Raw genomic sequence first — 18,910 nt, forward strand, 5'->3', positions numbered from 1 at the left:
ATTCTTAGATCTATAGTATTAATTCATTAGTATTTCTACAATTTCAAAATAAAAATATCGTTCTTACGGTGTGTCAACTTATTAAATTTAAAATTTGAATTCCTTATATTTTTTAGATGCTTTCGAATCTTGACTCTGTTGACGCTTGCGTTTACTCTGAAAAAGTAAATAAGATTTATTAATTAATAATGTTATATGTATGTACACAATATGCTTACTTTTTGTCGTTGTACATGATCCTGAAGCATATCCGACAAATCTTCCCTTCTCAAATGTGCTTGCCGCGACCTCATAGTTTCTTCGTATCGCGATGCCATTGCTTCGGAATCTAAGTCTAATTCGCTTGGATCTAATGCTAACTCAACAGCTCCATCTTTTTCTGTTCTTCCATCAGATGCTGTTCCACTTACTCCACGACGAGCAGCGATTACAGACGGCGGTGCTTGACCTCCTGCTGCACCTGTCATATCGTATACATGAGTGCTACCCATCATGCTTGCCCCAAGACCTTCTGTTCTTCTTTCTTGTAAAACTGTGTACAAAGCAGGTGTGTCTCCTCCTTCCATTTCACTTTCAATTTTCTTCTTTCTCAATTCTATTGTTTCTGGAGTTTCCAGCCCAGCAGGAATCGATGTAATTCCACTTGGTGTTATCAGACCTTCAGCGCCAGGTGTAACCAGACCACTTGCATCTCCATCTCCATCCTTTCCTTCTCCTTCACCTTCTCCACCTTCTTCAGCATCCTCATCTTCATCTTCGTCTCCAGAAGATTCTGATTCAGGTTCACCCCACATCCCTCTATCAATTTCTTCATCCATATTATCCCCACCTGGAGTACGTGAAATACCAAATACATCTCCATATAAAGGTCTTCCTGTTTCATCCACAGGAGGTTTTCCCCAACCACCAGCATGATAACCAAACGCACACCCCTCTGGAATTGGGGCATTCAAACCAGGTATTTTCAAATTGGGATAACTTGGTGGTGGTCCATAGCGTTGCATAGCAATTAACCATGGTGGCGGTACTTTATGGCAATTTGGACCTACAGGCATGCCAAGAGCGGTGCGTAACTCATCAGATAATTCTCCAGGTTTCTTTTCCTTTAATCGCGTTTCAAATTCTTTACCTTCGTAGTATAAATCACCGTGAATAGTCATACGAGGTTTAGTTTGCCATTTGAAAAACGCGTCGTGTAGTTTCTGATAATCTATATCTATTTTACCGAGTTTCGGCCTTGCCCTTTCCCGCATTTTAGCTTTCAATGTACGCGTGTCATCTCGTTCCTGAAGACTTGCTCTCATTTCTGTGATGCCTGTACGTTTTATAAAATCTGGCAAGTCAAAAGGCGGTTTTTCTATACCACGTTTACCTTGTAGATACTTTCTTTTAAAACACCAATGCCTTGGTACAGGTACTGTATTTCGGTGGGCTTTTAATTGTACAAGGAGTTTTGGATCTCTAGCAGTAACATCATGCATTTCCACAACATCAGGACGTCCTACAAGCTGTTTTAATTCGGCAACGCTCAAACGCGTTAACCTTTTCAGTTTTCTTTTGGAAAGACGAGGAGCACCATTTTCTCCAGTTCCCTGTTGTTGCTGTTGCTGATTTGCATCATCATCAAAATCATCTAACGGTGGAACTTTGCTAGGTACTGTTCCAGTTGTTTGTAAACTAGTTATAGGTGGATATTGACCTATCGGTTCACCTTTATCAGCTTCAGCAGGTTTAGGTTCAGGTTCAGTTAATTTAAATGCTTCGAAAATTCGAGCGAATTGACGATACATTGGCTCTAAATCATTAACACTTGGAATTTCTTGAATATATTCAATTTCAGGTAAGTCTTCTTTTGGTTTTGCATTTTCTATGTTATCTTTCTTATTTTCTGCATCTTTTCCTGTAGTGTGCTTCTTCCTCTTTTTCTTCTTTTTCTTTTTAGTTTTACTCATTTTACCATCTGTTTTCTCTGTTGTTTCAGGCTCAAGTATAACATCATCTAAATGAGAAACATCTTCCCCTACATTTTCATGATTGGGTGACTTTCCTAATGAAACTATGTCATTAGGATCTGCTCCTACTTCTTTAGCTCTTTCTGTTTTAAAAGCAAGAGCTTGTTCCAAAGCTGCTGGTAATTTCATTGAATCACTGTCTCCATCTCTTCCTATATCATCCGATGACGTTTGACTTTGTAATTCACTTGGAGGACTCACTTTTAAGCTTAGTAAACTAGGTAATGATTTAGGGGGATCTATTCCTGGCACTCCATGATTACTATTCGCAGGCATATTCATCAGAGATGACATCTGATGAGCTATTTGTTGATTCTGTATTTAAATTTATTATATTAAAATTAATAAGAAAAATACAGGGTAAAATAAAATATAACTTATACATGCAACTTAATTTAATAAAAACTAAAATAGGATGTTTACAAATATGCACTTTTATGTTATAGAAATAAATCAATACATTTCCTTTTCTCTAAATGAAAACAAAACTAACCTCACTTCCTGGTATATTTTCCATGTCTTTATTTGTTCATATATTAGAAGATTTACTATATCTTAATTCTAATCTTACTGCAATTTAAACAAATATATTATTAGAAAAGGATTTGAATTTCCATTTGCATTAATATCTACATACACCACGTACTGAATAAAATGTTCACCAGTGACTACAGATACAAGAAGACTGGATATGCCTTTGTTCGCGAGGGATCATGATTTTGGGGTCCTAGAGACCCGTACGTGAGCTTATTTTATTTTATTTTTTGATTCAATTTAATCCCGTTTCTTTCGAACTCAGTCGAAATCAACACGAGGACAAAGGAAATCGTTTGTGATTTACAAATATATCATTTTCATTGTTTGTGAGTGAATAATTTTTTAATTATCTACAAGTTTGTTTTAAAATAAATAATTGTAGTGCGCATGCGCAAAATATACTCAACCGTTCGACGTAGAGCGAAGTGAAACATCATCAGTCTTATAGCGACCGCTGAGGAGTGCAGATCTACGTGCCAAACATATACATACTCTTATTTTATTTTCTGCGTTCATTTAATTTGCTGTATCTATCTTCTTAGCTTATTGAATAAACTCTTTAAGATGACGAACGTGTTGATTTTATTACTTTCGTCTGCACCCTTTATATCTTAGATTCCACTATATCTCTGCACCCTCATATCACTGCATTCCTTACATCCCAGCAACCCTTATATCTAAGTATTCCTTACATCTCTGCATTTTTTTCATCCTTACATTCTCTTCATCCCTACATTCTTTTCATCCCTACATTCTTCTCATCTCTACATTCTCTTCAGCCCTACATACTTTTCATCCCTACATTCTTTTCATCCCTACATTCTCTTCATCCTTACATTCTCTTCAGCCCGACATTCTTTTCATCTCTACATTCTCTTCAGCCCTACATTCTTTTCATCCCTACATTCTCTTCATCCCTATATTCCTTTCATCCCTGCATTCTTTTCATCCATACATTCTTTCCATTCCTACATTCCTTTCATCCCTGCATTCCTTACATCGATTCATTCCTTATATCCCTACATTCCTTTCATCTCTTCATCCCTTACATCCCTGCATTCCTTACATCTCTTCATCCCTTACATCTCTGCCTTCGCTATATCCCAATATCCCTTACATCCTTGTATCACTTATATTCTGGCATTCCATACATTCCAGTACCTCCCTGAAATTGAATTGAAATTTTTGCGGCTATGAGGCTTGCGATTTCATACAAATTTAGTTCCGTTTTTCGCCACCAGGGGGCGCTGATTCGAGGTCGAAATTTTAGTTCACATTTTTCCCGCTAGAGGGCCAAAATTTCGACATGGTTTAGTACCTTTTTTTGAAACCAGATGGCGCTGATTCGAGGTCGCAATTTTAGTTCACATTTTTCCCGCTAGAGGGCCAAAATTTCTGCATGGTTTAGTTCCTTTTTTTGAAACCAGATGGCGCTGATTCGAGGTCGAAATTTTAGTTCAAATTTTTCCCGCAAGAGGGCCAAAATTTCGGCATGGTTTAGTTCCTTTTTTTGAAACCAGACGGCGCTGAATCGACTTCGAAATTTTAGTTCACATTTTTTCCGCTAGGGGGCGCTGTATTTTCGAAATTTTCACGAAATTCTCGATGTAAGGAATGTAGGAATGAAAAGCATGTAGGGATGTAAGGGATGAAGGGATGTAAGGGATGAAGAGATGTAAGGAATGTAGGGATGGAAAGAATGTAGGGATGAAAAGAGTGTAGGGATGGAAAGAATGTAGGGATGAATAAAGTGTAGGGATGAAAAGAGTGTAGGGATGAAAATAATGTAGGGGTGAAGAGAATGTAGGGCTGATAATATTGTAGGGATTTAAGGGATGAAGAGATGTAAGAAATGTAGGGATGAAAAGAATGCAGGGATGTAAGGGCTACTGAGATGGCCTTGGCCCATAATGAGGGATAAAATTATATAAATAACTGGAAAAAGTATAATAAATGGGGTCCTCGGCTGAGACCCAGAAGAGGGATATAATCATAAATGTTATCCGAATTGAGGAGCTTATTTAATAAGCAAAATAAAATAAATGAAGTAAATTAAATAAACTCTGGAAAAAACTTATCTGGTTGTGCCCCCTTCATACGGTCCTGATATTATCCGGGGTGTCAGGGACCCCGAAGCACCAATGACTATCATTGCATACCGACATTATGGTATCTGGGGTTTCGGAGACCCCAAAGCACCAATGACTTTCTCCGCCTACCGACAATATGGTATCTGGGGTTTCGGAGACCCCAATGCACAAATGACTCCCTTTGCATATCGACATTATGGTATTTGGGGTTTCAGGGACCCCGAGTATCCTCTTGGGGTGCCAAGGAACCCCGCCACCCTCTCAGGGGTTCCGAGAACCCCTGTTAACATTCTGGGGTTCTCAGGCACCCAGAATTCAATTCTGGGGTTCTCAGGCACCCAGAATACAACTCTGGGGTTCTCAGGCACCCAGGGTACAATTCTGGGGTTCTCAGGAACCCCGAATGCAATCTTGGGGTTCTCAGGAACCCAGAAGCAAATAGCGAAATATAAGAACGAAAAACGAACAAATCGTGAAACTCGCTTGCTCGGGGTAGTGATGGGTACGATCGGATCTGTAGCGCATGCGCAGTACCATTATTTATTACCTTAGAAACTTGTAAATAATTAAGAAATTATTCACTCACATACTATGAAAATGATATATTTGTAAATTACAAACGATTTCCAATCAATTACAGTTATCAGTTATCACAAAATCTGTTTATTGTAAAAAATTACTAAAAAGTTTCGGCTCACATCATAATTGAAATAAAGTTGTTAATTACAAAAGAACTAATTTGTGACAAACGTTAAAAATGGAGTCAGAATCAATCACAACAATGTACAAACGAAATACACTAAGAAAAATTAAAAATAATCATATTTTATTATTCCTTCTGGCTAGCTACATGTAGGACTTGGAATCCCAGTATAGCAGAGCAGTGGGGTCCTGGAAACCCCAACAGGGGTCCTCAGAACCCCGGTATCCCAGGTTAGTGGGGTCCTCGGAACCCCAGTACAGCAGAGCGCTGCCGCCATCTATTGGCAACTCGCGGAAACTACTTGTCGAGTAGTTTGCGACTTTCGCCGATAGATGGCGCCAGCGTTCTAGTGTACTGGGGTTCTGAGGACCCCAACTGGGGCTCCAAGGACCCCATTGAAGTAATGCTGGCGATTCCACGGGGTCCTCGGCGCCCCATACGATTGCGGAATGCTATGCATACAGCTTTAAGCTCACAGGGGTGTCTGAAACCCCATTATCTATTCTCCCAGTGACTACTGTACCCACTGCTTGACCCCTCGAGTGCAATAAAAATTTAATTCAAAGTATCAATTAATTATGAAAAAATAACCAATATTGTTTATTGCAATAACAAGAATTTTACTTTACGTTTTACAATCATATCTGAATATTTATTACTAACAATAAGTTTAATAAGATATAAAGGACAAAAATGGTTAAAATTACATGTTACAAAATAAATAAGGAAGATTCAATTCTTTAATGATGATTGACCCATCAAAAAATGATATAAATAATATTTGTATAAAGAAGAAATTCTTTAAAGACAGTAGTGATGTATATAAATATATCTTTGAGCTTATTACAAAAGGAAAATGGATCAAACGGAAAAAGGACTAGTGCATCCTTCCACTTAATGCTTATGTTTATTTATTAATTGTTGCGACGGAAGTCATCAAACTTGAAAATTTAATAAAAATATTCACAATGAGCATTCTTTCCTTCTTTCTCTCTTACATTCTTATCCTTTCTCTCTCACTTTCTCTCCCTCCCTCTCTCTCTTTTTCGCTTCCACTCGTTTTTGTTACGCGCATGGCCGTAACATCTTTTCGTGAGCTAATGCGCGTGGTATGTGCCAATTTAACCGATGTAAGAGCTGATGTCCAACGTTCGTTGGACACTTATGTTGCCTGGTTATGTGTGTATGAATGTGTGGTATGATGTATATGTACATTCAATTATTAATAATAATTATTAATAACAACAATAACTAATTAATACGAATAGAAAATCATGTTTCATGGTGAATGACTTGATTTCATTTTTTTTTTTTCTTAAGATTCGATGAATGTTCGTTCCAGAGTCGTTGCTTCTCGTTCGTACATGTGAAGTATGTTTCAGCAATGTTAATGCATCATGCAGATTCAGTCAAAGGAGGCCTTCAATTTTGGCGAACTGCTGTTTTGAAAATGATCGAAAAAGTTCCAAACAGCGAATGATTCTTGCTCAACGTCAGAGCTGCCAATGACGATACATAAAGCTGGAATATCTTCACTGTGTGTTGACTCTGGCATTAAAATTACAGTAACAGTATGATTCCATTATAACAAACTGATCAATGTTTATCAATTTGTCCAACTGATTGTATTATTGATTCAGTCCAAGATGACAACCATGTCATCACCGCGTACTGCTCTCTGCGGATGAGGAGGATGTAACGGAGCTGGTAATCTACGCCATGGTTTACGCGCTGCTCTTCGAAGTTCCACAGATGATAGGGTCCTTCTTAGTCTTCTGTGAATTAATAATAACATTGATTTTAATCAACTTTCCTCTGGCGTGGTCAACGTGTATCTATGACATTAACAAGAAGCACTAACTTGGTTTGATCCGAAGCACGAAAGTAAACGTCATCAGGTGCGTCCATCCATGAAATTACTTGTTTGCGCGCATTACTTCTGGATATGGGTGGACCATGAGGCAAAGTATGAGGGTGAGCAGCCCTTCCATTGAGAGGTGGTGCTAGTGGAAGAACAGCAGGCGCAGAATGTTCCAAAGCATGTTTTGGATGTAGCTGCTGAGAATGGTGAGCCCTTTTTGCAGGCGGTCCACCAGGGAGCCCTGCACTTAGGGCAATACCTATTGAAAACATAAATATTCATAAATTGTACATTTTAAAATAAAATGATAAACTATGATTTAACAGTTTTGATTATTTGTTTGATTTTATTGTACTTAGAATTATTTTACCTTCATCCCAATCCACATCAGAGTAGAAGCCAGTAAACAAAGATCGCATTCAGTACTAGGATTTAGGACCTTACAGCAATATATTAATGAAATGCATGATTCTAGAGCTTACCATCTGATCCGTTGATCTCATCGAATGGAGGTCTTGTACGTTTTAATATTGTTTGCTGCGTTTGCATACTGGGTTGCGGTTGAGGGGGAGTTACCGTCAGTCTATCTACCTCAGCTTTATTTGGTACTCTTTCATATAATAGACTTCCATCTGCAATACAGTATTGTTACAAAAACATTAAATACCCTCTATAAGAGAGAGAGAGATGTGAGCAGCGCGTATACCTGGTGCTTTTGGCGGTCTGGGGAAAGATACACGGTCGGGTTGTTTTCGTTGTGCAGGGGCTGTAAGAGCTAACCAATCCCAATCCCCGGGTTGCCGTGGTGCAGGGTGATCACCTAAACGCGTCGCTATGTCAGTTACACGAGGGCGAGGCCGAGGCCGTACAGCGCGTGCTAAAATACGTAATTCTGCAGGGCTTTTTGACGTTAACTGAGGAGAAGCGCAAAGATGTCGCAATGGTGCTGCATTTACAGGTTGATGAGGCGCTCGTGCTGCGTGACGTGTGCGTAATTGAGCTGCACATAATCGTCGCGCAGCTCGTGCTAATGCTGAAGTACGTAAATAAAATGCGGATCGAGTTTTCATCACAGGTCTGGGAGATCCACCTCCTCCCCCTCCGCTTACTCCACTGCCACGTAAATCAACGCCATGAGCACTTGCATAATGGCGACTCAGATGCGCTTTAAGTTTGAACTCTTTACCACAAGAAGGAATGCTACATCGATGAGGTCTATGAGCACCACTAATTCCTTTGCTTTCCTCGTCCGAACCCGTACATCCTCTTTTTCTTTCCAAATCAACATCGTCGATACGCGATGGGACCTAAGTACAAAAATTTTTGTTAAAAAAGAAAAAAGAATAGAGACTACATTACTCGAGTATATTGATGTAAGTATACCTTAAGACCGCCGTACTTTTTCCAATAGGTCCAACAAGATTGACAAAGACGACATTGCATATGCGACGGACCCCAAGCATACCACTGTGGACTCTGCATAACTTGACAACTTTCACATGGTTTTCCGCTAACCCCAACCATTAATATTCCACTGTTATCAGATGCCATATTGCCATTACTATTGCCATTGAGAACACTAGTTGGTTTTCCATTGCTGTTACTATTACTGTTACCAAGAGGTACAATCGTTGCCGCAGAAGGTGCAGTCGTAGGCGGAGTTGTCTTATTATAGTTTGGTATATAAACCTGTTTTAATTTACTTTCAGCTTCCACAGCTTTTACCCTCTTCTGTTGTACGTATCTATCGGTTGTTTTCCACATATAATAATATTCAATTACATTTTTTAATGTTTTCCATGGTAACTAAAGAGAGAATATATGTACATGTATTAAAAAATATAAATTTAGATTTAATTATTAGACGTCTTACAAATGGATACTTACGAAGTCTTGACGTATATCGGAAAAATCCTTTCCATACTTATCAAGTGCTTCTTCAAAAAGATTCGCTTCGGATGCACTCCATTCTTCCATTTCATCTCTGCATAATACTGGACCAGTGCTGGGTACTAGAGATGACATTGCTTTCGCAACATCGTAATTGTGTCGATGCAAAGTATCCATTGCATGAAACTGTAAATATACATAGGTACAGAGAAAGTTCCTTTTTTAAAGATGTACAGTAATAAGGACAATATTTACAAGAGTAATGTCTCTAGACGCAGCTGCTGCAGACATATGCAAAGAGGGTTGCTTAACTGAAGATGAACAATCTAAAGCTCTTGCAAATGTGCCTACAGATCTACTGACAACGAGAAACTGATCAATTTGACGATCCGTTAATGAATGCCGTGGCGTCCATACCAAAGTTTCTAAATCTTGCAACCTACGAGGATCTGATTCTCTTTCAGCAGGTGTCAACGGGGATGGCGCTATACCATCAGCTTGATATCGACTACCTACTCTAATTTCACCTATAATAATTAACATTTATTAAAGTTACAATAATCGTATATTTTTTGACTGATAAATACCTTTGTCAGCAAGTAAAGTACGTTGGGCAGGATCGAATACTAAGCAATAAAAGAAAGAATCTTCTTTGTTTAAATAGCTTAGTAAAGATTCTGTTTCATTTAACAAAGTTACACAGCATTTTCCCCTTATGTGCGTTGCCGGCATTGTTTCTACCTGACGCGATAAAAACAGTTCTCTGTGTTTCATTTGATGACGTTGTTTAGAACTTAATTCTGTAACTCCTCCAGCACCAACAACATTTTCTTCCATCCCTGTATAAAGATAATTTAAATTAGATTAAATTATATTTTGTTTATACATTTTTAAAATAAATATTGCAAAAAGCTTATAATAAAATAAATATTTCACTTAAAGGTAAAGAAAGTAAAAGAGGCCAGAAAGATTTAGTACTTAAAAAATTTGCATGATTTCATTATTTTATTTAATACATAAATAATATAAATTCGAAATAGAATTACTTATAATTTCAATAGAATATTTTCCGTTTGTTAAGATATCCCCCAAAGTTATTAATTTATTCATGCAATTTGAATTATTTATTATTAATGTTGTTATTATTATTTTAATATACATAAATTAAATGTAAATGAAACGCAGGAATGTGGCAGAATCAATCAAAACTTACAATACTGAACTAAAAATATCAGCAAGAGCGGGCAACAAAAGAAAAGGAAATAAAAGCACTCTTAAGTGATATACCACCTATCATAACAGAAATGAAATTAATATTTAAAGAAATATAAAATTGTTTGAAGAAGCCTCAGATTACTAAAGAATTATCATTTTATACGGCGGGATTTTGAAAAATTAATTAGGAAAATTTTAGTTGTGAGTGTTTTAATGAGCATGAATTTTATTGAATGATTTACTACAATGATCTTTTGAGAAGATGGAATAGATGATAGATATGATAAAATAACAAAAAAAAAATAAAGGCGATATTATGACCTTATCATTAGAAAATATTTGGGTTCATAGAATTTTGTATTTAATACTGAAACCCCTTTCTATCGATCTTGAATCAAGAGGTTGTAGTAAAACCCAATTTATTGTCTCTTTGGCCTTACAGTGAATTCAGCCTTAACTTATGGCATTCACCAAGATTACAAAGAAGTTTAAATCCCGCCGCTAGATCATTAGCCTTACATCATCACTGGCTTCTATACGGGACTAACAAGACAATCAAAAGGTGCATATGAAATACACTTACTGATGAATTCTAGCAATTAAGCACATTTTCATATGATGCTGATAAAATTCATCTGTAAGGAGCACCTCTTAATTGACTGCTCACTCACCATGAGGCTCTTGGGCCTCTGATAGTGGGGCCTTCAGCCAGCCCCCCTTCCCGCCCCCTTTGTTCATCACTTTGGGCCCGATCCCATCTTTATTTGTCATTTCCTTAGTAGTATCTGGATTCTCGAGTTTCTGACTCTGCGTGTTCGCAGGGGATTCTGACCTCTGCTGCTCCGCACTTGCCACTGCAATTTGTATCATAGAACCCACTCTACTATGTCTCATTTTCATTTTAATCTCGTTTTAATACAATCTTAACATGCTTTATACTTAAAAAAAAAAAAAGAAAGAAAAAAAAACTGAAAATATGTAACATCTTCTAGCTTAGTTACATTTTTTGGTCATTAACATATGAACAATCAATACTTTTATAGTGTAAAGAACAATTTTGATTCTGTCAACCAATTCCAAACGCGTTTCTATTTACAATTGAACGTTAAGATGAAGACGACAGTAATGAAAGACTTGACAAGACTTCAAGAGTAAGATGAATTTAGAAATATTTTAATTTGAACATCGTTAGTAAAAAGGGATGAAGAAACCCTGAAAAATACTTGAAATTTAAAATGTATAAACATTTTTCATGTAAGAGATTTAATTTTTGACGAAACCTAGTTTACATATTTTTTTTTTTTCTGAAATTTCAGGTACAGAAGAGTAAAGTACAGAAATGGTAAAGGAAAGGGAGAGAACCCGATTCGAAGCAAATACCGGTGGACGGACATAGAGCTACGGGTAGAGATTGGACGGAGGGGGGCAAAGAGAAAGAAAGAAACAAAACGAAACAAAAGAGTGTACATTCACGAATATATACGTACGTAGGATAGAAAAGAAGAGGAGAGAGCAAAAGAGAAGCAAGGGAGTAAATGCTTAAAACGAAGATGGCTAGTGGGGCCCACCATTTTCGCCAGGAATATATATATATATATATGTATATATATATATATACAATATACATATACATATACGTATGTATGTGCGTTCCTGTTTCTCTCTACCCGGTTATTCGTATGTGTCCATGTGCCAGTATCGTATGCGTCTATCGGTGTTCTTACAAGTCTGTGTTCGAGTACACGTAACACATACCCGACCGACCCCTGCGTCAGTCATTCATTTAGTTCAGGGTGGCGGGAGGCAAAGAGGGGTGGTATGAGGGACTTGAGTGAGAGAGGTAGAAAAAGGGGGAGGTGGGTTAGCGGGTGCACCACCCTCAACCCACCCCCTGCAGATCGATACAACCCCCATTTCACCCCTCTGCCCCCCCAACTTTACTTATTATACATTCCCACCCCCAAATACCCGCGTCTCATTATCTTTGCTATTACAAAGGAAAAATCGAGAAAGCTTTAGAAATACATATATATTAAATTACATAAAATTAAGGGAACCTTTTTTTATAAAACTATATTATTTTTTCTGTATTTAAGACAAAAAAATAATAAACTGTTTTTATCAATGGTTCACTTGAGTTTATGCATATATTTCAGAAATTTGAAATTCTGTTTCCATTACCTTAAATCGTTTGAATCCACAAAGATGAGTATTTAAAAAAAGGACGTAATAAATACAGTTTCTTAATAATATCGATTGCGTTAACGTCTATCGCGCGATTTCTTCCGTTACCAATCACGTACCAATATGTGTAACAGAACGATTATCAATTTCTGGAGGATCTACTCATGATTATATAAAAAGGATCTTTCGTGATATTTGAATAGATTTTAATATCGTGTATCAATAATTATCGATTTCATATTGCAACTCCAAGAAAAATAAATACTGTTTTATGTATACTCAGACCATCAATAATACCATTAATTTCTTAAAATATTAATGCTCCATAATAAATGTACCTAGTTGAATGTGTGATATTAATTACATAAGAGTACATTAAATTTACAAAAACTATGCACCTTCAGATGTTATGTAAAACAAATCTACTTGAATAGTTATTAAATATTAAAATGAGAATCGGTAAATACTATGATCTATAAGAACTGAATAAGTATATTTTATGTCTAAGTATAACATGTATTTTTTTGTAGCAAGTATCAATTCTACTTACACTGATGTTTATCTGCAAGCATGATTAATGTAGAAGGTAAATCCCTCCGCCTAAAGAAGCACATAACTTTTGCTTCAACATTTCCACTTGCCGTCTAAAATAACAAATTAAACACAATAAGTAAAACTGAACAATACATACAATGATGTATTGGAAAATTCTTACCTTATTTAATTCTTCTATCCTTCTTATTTGGTAGGGAGATGTGGAAGATGTTTCAAAATATACATAATCTATAAATAAAAAAAAAGGGTATATGTAGTAAATTTGTAAAAATAATTTATAAATATATTCAATTACATTTTAAGCACATCAATAATTTTATTAGATAAATATAATATACGCGCGCGCGCGCGTTTCTGTGTACATATGTATACTCATAATTAAAATTTGATTGCTATAAATAAAATCGTAATATTACACATATTCGGAAAACATTTATTTACTAATGTCTGTACAAAATAAAATAGCAGTATATAATGTTAGAAAGCACATGAAAGGAAAACATATCGAAAAATAAAGATGTACATCATAAAAGTATTTGAAAATATTTAATAAAATAACAACAGAATATGAAAATCTGAAGTTTGTATTTGTCATGCGAACAGTGGTAGAATGCAGCGCATTCTTAGATGCTCATCTTTTTGTACATGAATAACATTGGAGAAAAAAGAAAAAAAAACAGCAAGATCTTTTCGCGGAAATTATATTGGTTTTACAGACTACTGATTAGTATATAAAAACATTCGATAATCTATCCGAAAAAATTGCTCGAATTTAAGGAAAAAAGGGATGTATCCTGAAATATTGAATTTTAATCATCCAAATCATCCTGCAAGAAATTAGTATGACCTGAATGAAGGGCGAGAGTGGGGAAAGAGGGAGCAGAAGGAAAGCAGACGTACATACGGACGCCAAAAAAGAGCGAGAAGGAAGGGAGATTCAGATATACAGAGGAAAGTTGAGGTGCTGCGCGGGTAAAATGAAGACATAGGGAACGCCATTGCGATCCATTTGCAAACATTAATTTCTCAAGTTAATTAAAGCCGCGCTCGAGATTCGATGCGTGGCCATCAGCCGGCAAAATATATATATGTATGTGTACATGTATCTATGTATATATGGTTACTTTACCTCCCACCCGGTACATGTTGGCCGTCATGTTGCTGGCGTCCTGTGTGGCCCCGAGAGCGAAATTAGCGTTCTCGTGGTTACCGTGGTTTTCGTGGTATTCGGCCGGCATCGGCATGAAGGCTTTTCGTCCTCCAAGTACGCGAATGTAACAGCCGACACTTCCCACTTGTCCACGGAGTCAACACTTCGCGGTGTCACTCCATCGTGTTTGTTTGTCCCTGATCGACGGAAAAAATCGCGCTTGCTTCTATTTTACTCGCATTTACGTTCTATACGCTACGATATAACACTGAACGAACTTCGTAAATGCACACAAGATATGTAAAAATCCCACATTCGATTTGGCTCACGTGTCTGTTACCGTAACGAGCATCGTCAGTGGCCGTTGCTCCGTTCATACAGGAACACCGCCATTTTCATTTTGCCGAGCGGGCTACATATACCATCAAGCAATACTGCTTGCTCCCCTCTACCGGAGCTGGGTTCACTTGCTTTCTTCAAACCCGCGTGTATTCAAAATTCTATCAAGACGTTCGATTAGAATCGATTCGTATTATTAGTACGTTCTACTTAATACCGGGAATTTATTTTTACAATTTTTTGGTGAAAAAACATACGATTGGAACGACACAACCCGGTCAACGAATACCACAAAACAAGGCCACGGATCGGATACTACCAAGACCCGACGATACCGCGGTCTCCAGAGCGACTGCGTGACTTTATCGAAGAGTGGGGGTACCTAACGATACGGTGCCAATTTTTTAGCGCACTCACCAATGGGACCGCGAAATTCAAACTCTTTTCTTTATTTCATATAGGTACAACGCATCGCATAATTACTAATTAAGATCTCTATCGTAATACTTATTGAAGGTATTTACATAAAGGTGATTAAACTTAACGGATAGTATTGCAAATATTAAAAATCATATACCTTAGTTATTTTTTATTGAATAAATATAAATTTACTTCGGATTTAAATATATTTACAATAAAAGAAATCTTATAAAACCGGATAAACATAAAAACACATATAACGTGACAATAAATGAAAAGTTCTCGTATAGTATATGAAATATTTATATATTTACGAAATTAGTCTTTCTATACAATTGCTTGCGCGCAGTCACATATTTCATCTGTTTCAATTAATAAAAAAAGTATATAAATGAATAATTAAAATTACTCACTAGTTTGTAGAGCCTGTGTGAGCTTGCCTTTGTGAAAAATGTTTGGTAATGCGCCTGACTAACAATAAATAGTGACGAATGTCGATTTGATGCAAATACGTAACGTAAAGTTATATTCATATATACACAGTACTAATAGTAGTAATAGTAGTAATAGTAGCAATAGTACATACTCATGAAAATGTTTATAATTTAGTTTGTTGCAATTTAGGTAATCATTTAAGGCACACCCCACGGTCTTTACCAAGCAATTTTGTTTTGTTTACTAATATTATATAAATAAATGTATACTGTTGTGGATGCTATCAATCTAAATTTATTATCATATTACTATTCGTAGGAATAATTATTTATACTAAATATAGGTAATAATCTGTTCTGTACATAATTCTATGTCTTTCTTATGAATCTTTTAAAATGAATAGTCGTTTCATTTATTAATGATAATAATGACAGTAACGTTAGTAAGAATAACAAGATAATGTATAAGTGAGATGCGCAAGGTGAGAGCATGCTCCATTTTTTCATGGTGGTATCTGAATCATGAGTAGTAAAAGTAATTAACAAACGAACATCGAACTTGATACGTTATTAATACGTGAAAATGTGAACACATTTATGCAACTTCTGTAGTAAAAGAATTGTGAAAAAAAATACAATTTCTGTAATTTAACAAAGAACAATGAAAATACACGAAGTAAAAGATTATGCAACATACATATTTTCAATTATGTATTACATACATGATATTAATTACAATAAAAATTGTATAATACTACTCATGATTTAATTTAATATTAATATAAAATACCTATGCCAACTTAGACAGTTTATGCATTTATATGTACAAGAATAGCACCCAGACTTTGTTTTTCTGGTTGCATATTTCTACTTACTATGATACTACTGTTAACGAATAAAAAAATACTAATATATCGCATTGTCGTTGCACGGGCAGTGTTTACGCAGTTTTGTCCATTTATAAGGCACCAACTTTTAGGATCCTGAGATTCAACCCGCATGCTTCGACAGATTTAGAGGCATATCTATAAAATACAGCAGGAAAAAATGAAATTAGTGTTCATTACGATGTTCAATACATTTGAAATATATTTTTTAACATATACCTGAAGGAGGTGTGAGAGTTTGTTCCCTATAGTCTTTGTAATGATGAACTGGAGGAGATGGGGGATGAGGTGGTGGTGGTGCATATAATGGCATAGGAGGTGGATAATGGACGGGTGATGGATAATGCATCCATAAAGGAGCTCTGTATGGTCCAGGAGGTAACATTGGTACACCGTAAAGCGGATGCTGCAGAGGTGTATTGGTTGTACCAATATACGGTTCCATTCGTACCCTCGGATATGAGTTACTTGATGAGTATTTCGCAGTTTGTCTATCGTCTGGTTTCAATAAATTCCTCAGAAAACCTTGTTCGTGACTTGGTTTGTCTTCTCCCAATATACTTGTTATACTGTACGACGATAATTGTTTTGGTGAAGAAGTAGGAGCAGTTGTTGTACATACAGGCTGTGGTGTTGCACGTCGTTTCGATGCCTGATCTTCCAACGAAACTTTTTCTAATTCGCGTAAAATACGTTTGCGAGGTGAAACAACATTAGGATCTAGCAGACGCGCCAATTTGTCGATAATTAGGTTTAAAACCTTTCCTGTTGGTGTACCGTTTGCTTTACGTATCGGTTTAGTATAATTTGTTACCGATTCTGGAACAAGTAACAAAGAAGTAGGATCTAGTGGACGTCTACGCTTTCTTGCGATCAAGCGAGGATGCGCGCACAAACGATTTCTTGGGTTCCTATAATAATAAAAATTGAACTCTGTAGATATCCTACGTCTTGGGTTTGCTTGTTTCCAACAATGATCTCTTTGCCAAGGACTTGACTGAACTGATGAATTATCATCAGAAACTGGAAATATCGGTAGGATTAGAATTGTTCAATTTCATAGGAAATAGATACTGCATACTTATAAACTTACCACTAAGAGATGTTGAACTCTCTTGCCTATTTGGAGTTGTACTGGCTGGTGGCCAAAATGTTTTCTTTGGGACTGGAAACCATGTGGTTCTTTCTCCATCTCTACGGTGGGAAAGTTCCAAAATAAATTTTCCATCTTTAAAAAATTTTAATCTTCCACCGGGTGTCGGAAGTAAATTGCTGTCGATATGTGCTTCTGAATGATGAGTTGATTGCGGGCTTGAATTTTTACCATTTGCCTTGGTAAGGGTTGAATGCAATGTAGAAGGATCACGTGAGCACATTTCTGTTGTGCCCCTCACGTGACCTGCGTGAGCATGACATTCTGCTGACTTCTCACGCATGCTGACACTTTACCGATATCCATTTTTCTCCGCTTGACCTTTCATACTTTAGCCTCTTAATATCAGTTTATAAAAAGAGGCAGGACTATAAGGTCCTTCTCTTAAAGCTGTGAATGATAATTGATAGAGACCTGCTAAAGTACTTTCATTTCAAAGTTTAAGGTAAGCATTTTTTACCAAATAATTGTATAGAACAAAATATCAGATATACAATCAAAAGGAAACTATTCACAATAATGTCAATATTAGTTAATTATATATGTTCCTTTCGATAGTAATAATATATATAACAATTTAGAAGCATAATTACATTCATGTTATTTATTTAAAACTGTCAAACTGACACTAGCCAAATATAATTGACAGCAAGAACAGCGTTGATGTGAAATTTAACTGATATTTTTTTTCTTATGTCTAAAAAGATTTGCATGAATAATGTGCCAATTAATACATATCAATTGAACAGAATAACACTGAATATAAAAGTACACTATCATTAGTCCGATAGCAACATTTTGTGCAAAATTCCAAAAGGAATTTTATGTACATGAGTGGCAATCGCTAGACACCCACCCACCCACGCACTGCCGCCTTCTGCAATAAGTTTTATTCCATTTCGAAGAAGCAACTCATCACATTAATCGACGTGTTTAAACTCAAACACGTTAATTTTCTCAAGATTATTGTAACTGAAATACAAGTTGGCTTTCTAAACGTGAGATTTTCACGGATCAAACACGGGACGGACACTCTAGAGTGGAAAACACGGTTTGGCCGACACATGTGTTTCACTTCACCCACGAATGGTTTACGTGTCCACAGCAGTTGAGTTTATTCGTTCGATGACCCTTTAGAACGTGCATCCACCATCGTTTTCCTCGTGATTTTCGCTGTTCGGATGTAAAAAAAAAAACAAGAATTTCTCGCCTTCGTGTATCCTTCTTGTCGACAACACTGTGGCGGTTCGCGGTCCGCGCGTTCCTCCGTTTCTTGGTCCAACTCCCACGATCGGTCTGCAACACTTCCTTTAAACCACAGAGTTATATTGAATCTACTATGCTTAATACTCAGAAAAGCTAGTTTCTCCTATCACTTTTAATCCATATTTCAATATTTCAATTGATTCATTTTATTATAAATTCGGCTCAGATTTTAGATATTTCTCCACCAGAAAAATTAACACTGCAATGTAATAAC

At 36.5% G+C, this 18,910-nt stretch overlaps 3 protein-coding genes across 8 annotated transcripts; all 3 read right to left on the reverse strand.

Moving 5' to 3' along the window:
- Positions 1-14: 14 nt before the first annotated feature.
- On the reverse strand, positions 15-2,699 carry Sf3b2 (splicing factor 3B subunit 2). Of its 2 annotated transcripts, XM_034336724.2 has the most exons (4): positions 2,659-2,699; positions 2,506-2,582; positions 219-2,327; positions 15-156 (listed from the first exon to the last, which is right to left on the reverse strand). In XM_034336724.2, exons 2-4 carry the CDS (start codon positions 2,527-2,529, stop codon positions 88-90), a joined length of 2,202 nt encoding a protein of 733 aa, XP_034192615.1. In that variant the 5' UTR covers positions 2,530-2,582; positions 2,659-2,699; the 3' UTR covers positions 15-87. The 2 variants fall into 2 exon arrangements, with proteins under 2 accessions (XP_034192615.1, XP_034192613.1); XM_034336722.2 differs by having other exon boundaries at positions 2,506-2,698.
- Positions 2,700-6,639: 3,940 nt separating this feature from the next.
- MTA1-like (metastasis associated 1-like) lies at positions 6,640-14,890 on the reverse strand. 3 transcript variants are annotated; one of them, XM_034336733.2, is made up of 12 exons: positions 14,177-14,889; positions 13,208-13,275; positions 13,043-13,136; positions 10,980-11,162; positions 9,681-9,932; positions 9,349-9,620; positions 9,091-9,279; positions 8,587-9,009; positions 7,910-8,510; positions 7,686-7,835; positions 7,204-7,462; positions 6,640-7,117 (listed from the first exon to the last, which is right to left on the reverse strand). In XM_034336733.2, the coding sequence occupies exons 1-12, from the start codon at positions 14,289-14,291 to the stop codon at positions 6,979-6,981; spliced, it is 2,745 nt and encodes a 914-aa protein (XP_034192624.1). In that variant the 5' UTR covers positions 14,292-14,889; the 3' UTR covers positions 6,640-6,978. The 3 variants fall into 3 exon arrangements, 2 of the variants coding, with proteins under 2 accessions (XP_034192624.1, XP_034192625.1); XM_034336734.2 differs by lacking the exon at positions 10,980-11,162 and having other exon boundaries at positions 14,177-14,887; XR_013063132.1 differs by lacking the exon at positions 6,640-7,117 and having other exon boundaries at positions 7,322-7,462; positions 7,574-7,835; positions 14,177-14,890.
- Positions 14,891-15,176: 286 nt separating this feature from the next.
- H (transcriptional corepressor hairless) lies at positions 15,177-18,758 on the reverse strand. 3 transcript variants are annotated; one of them, XM_034336754.2, is made up of 4 exons: positions 18,287-18,758; positions 17,371-17,820; positions 16,497-17,300; positions 15,177-16,415 (listed from the first exon to the last, which is right to left on the reverse strand). In XM_034336754.2, exons 2-4 carry the CDS (start codon positions 17,711-17,713, stop codon positions 16,381-16,383), a joined length of 1,182 nt encoding a protein of 393 aa, XP_034192645.1. In that variant the 5' UTR covers positions 17,714-17,820; positions 18,287-18,758; the 3' UTR covers positions 15,177-16,380. The 3 variants fall into 3 exon arrangements, with proteins under 3 accessions (XP_034192645.1, XP_034192644.1, XP_076547255.1); XM_034336753.2 differs by having other exon boundaries at positions 18,024-18,758; XM_076691140.1 differs by lacking the exon at positions 18,287-18,758 and having other exon boundaries at positions 17,371-18,001.
- Between the last annotated feature and the right edge of the window lie 152 nt (positions 18,759-18,910).

Source organism: Osmia lignaria, chromosome 12 (assembly GCF_051020975.1).
Source record: "Osmia lignaria lignaria isolate PbOS001 chromosome 12, iyOsmLign1, whole genome shotgun sequence".
Classification (NCBI taxonomy): Eukaryota; Metazoa; Arthropoda; class Insecta; order Hymenoptera; family Megachilidae; genus Osmia; species Osmia lignaria.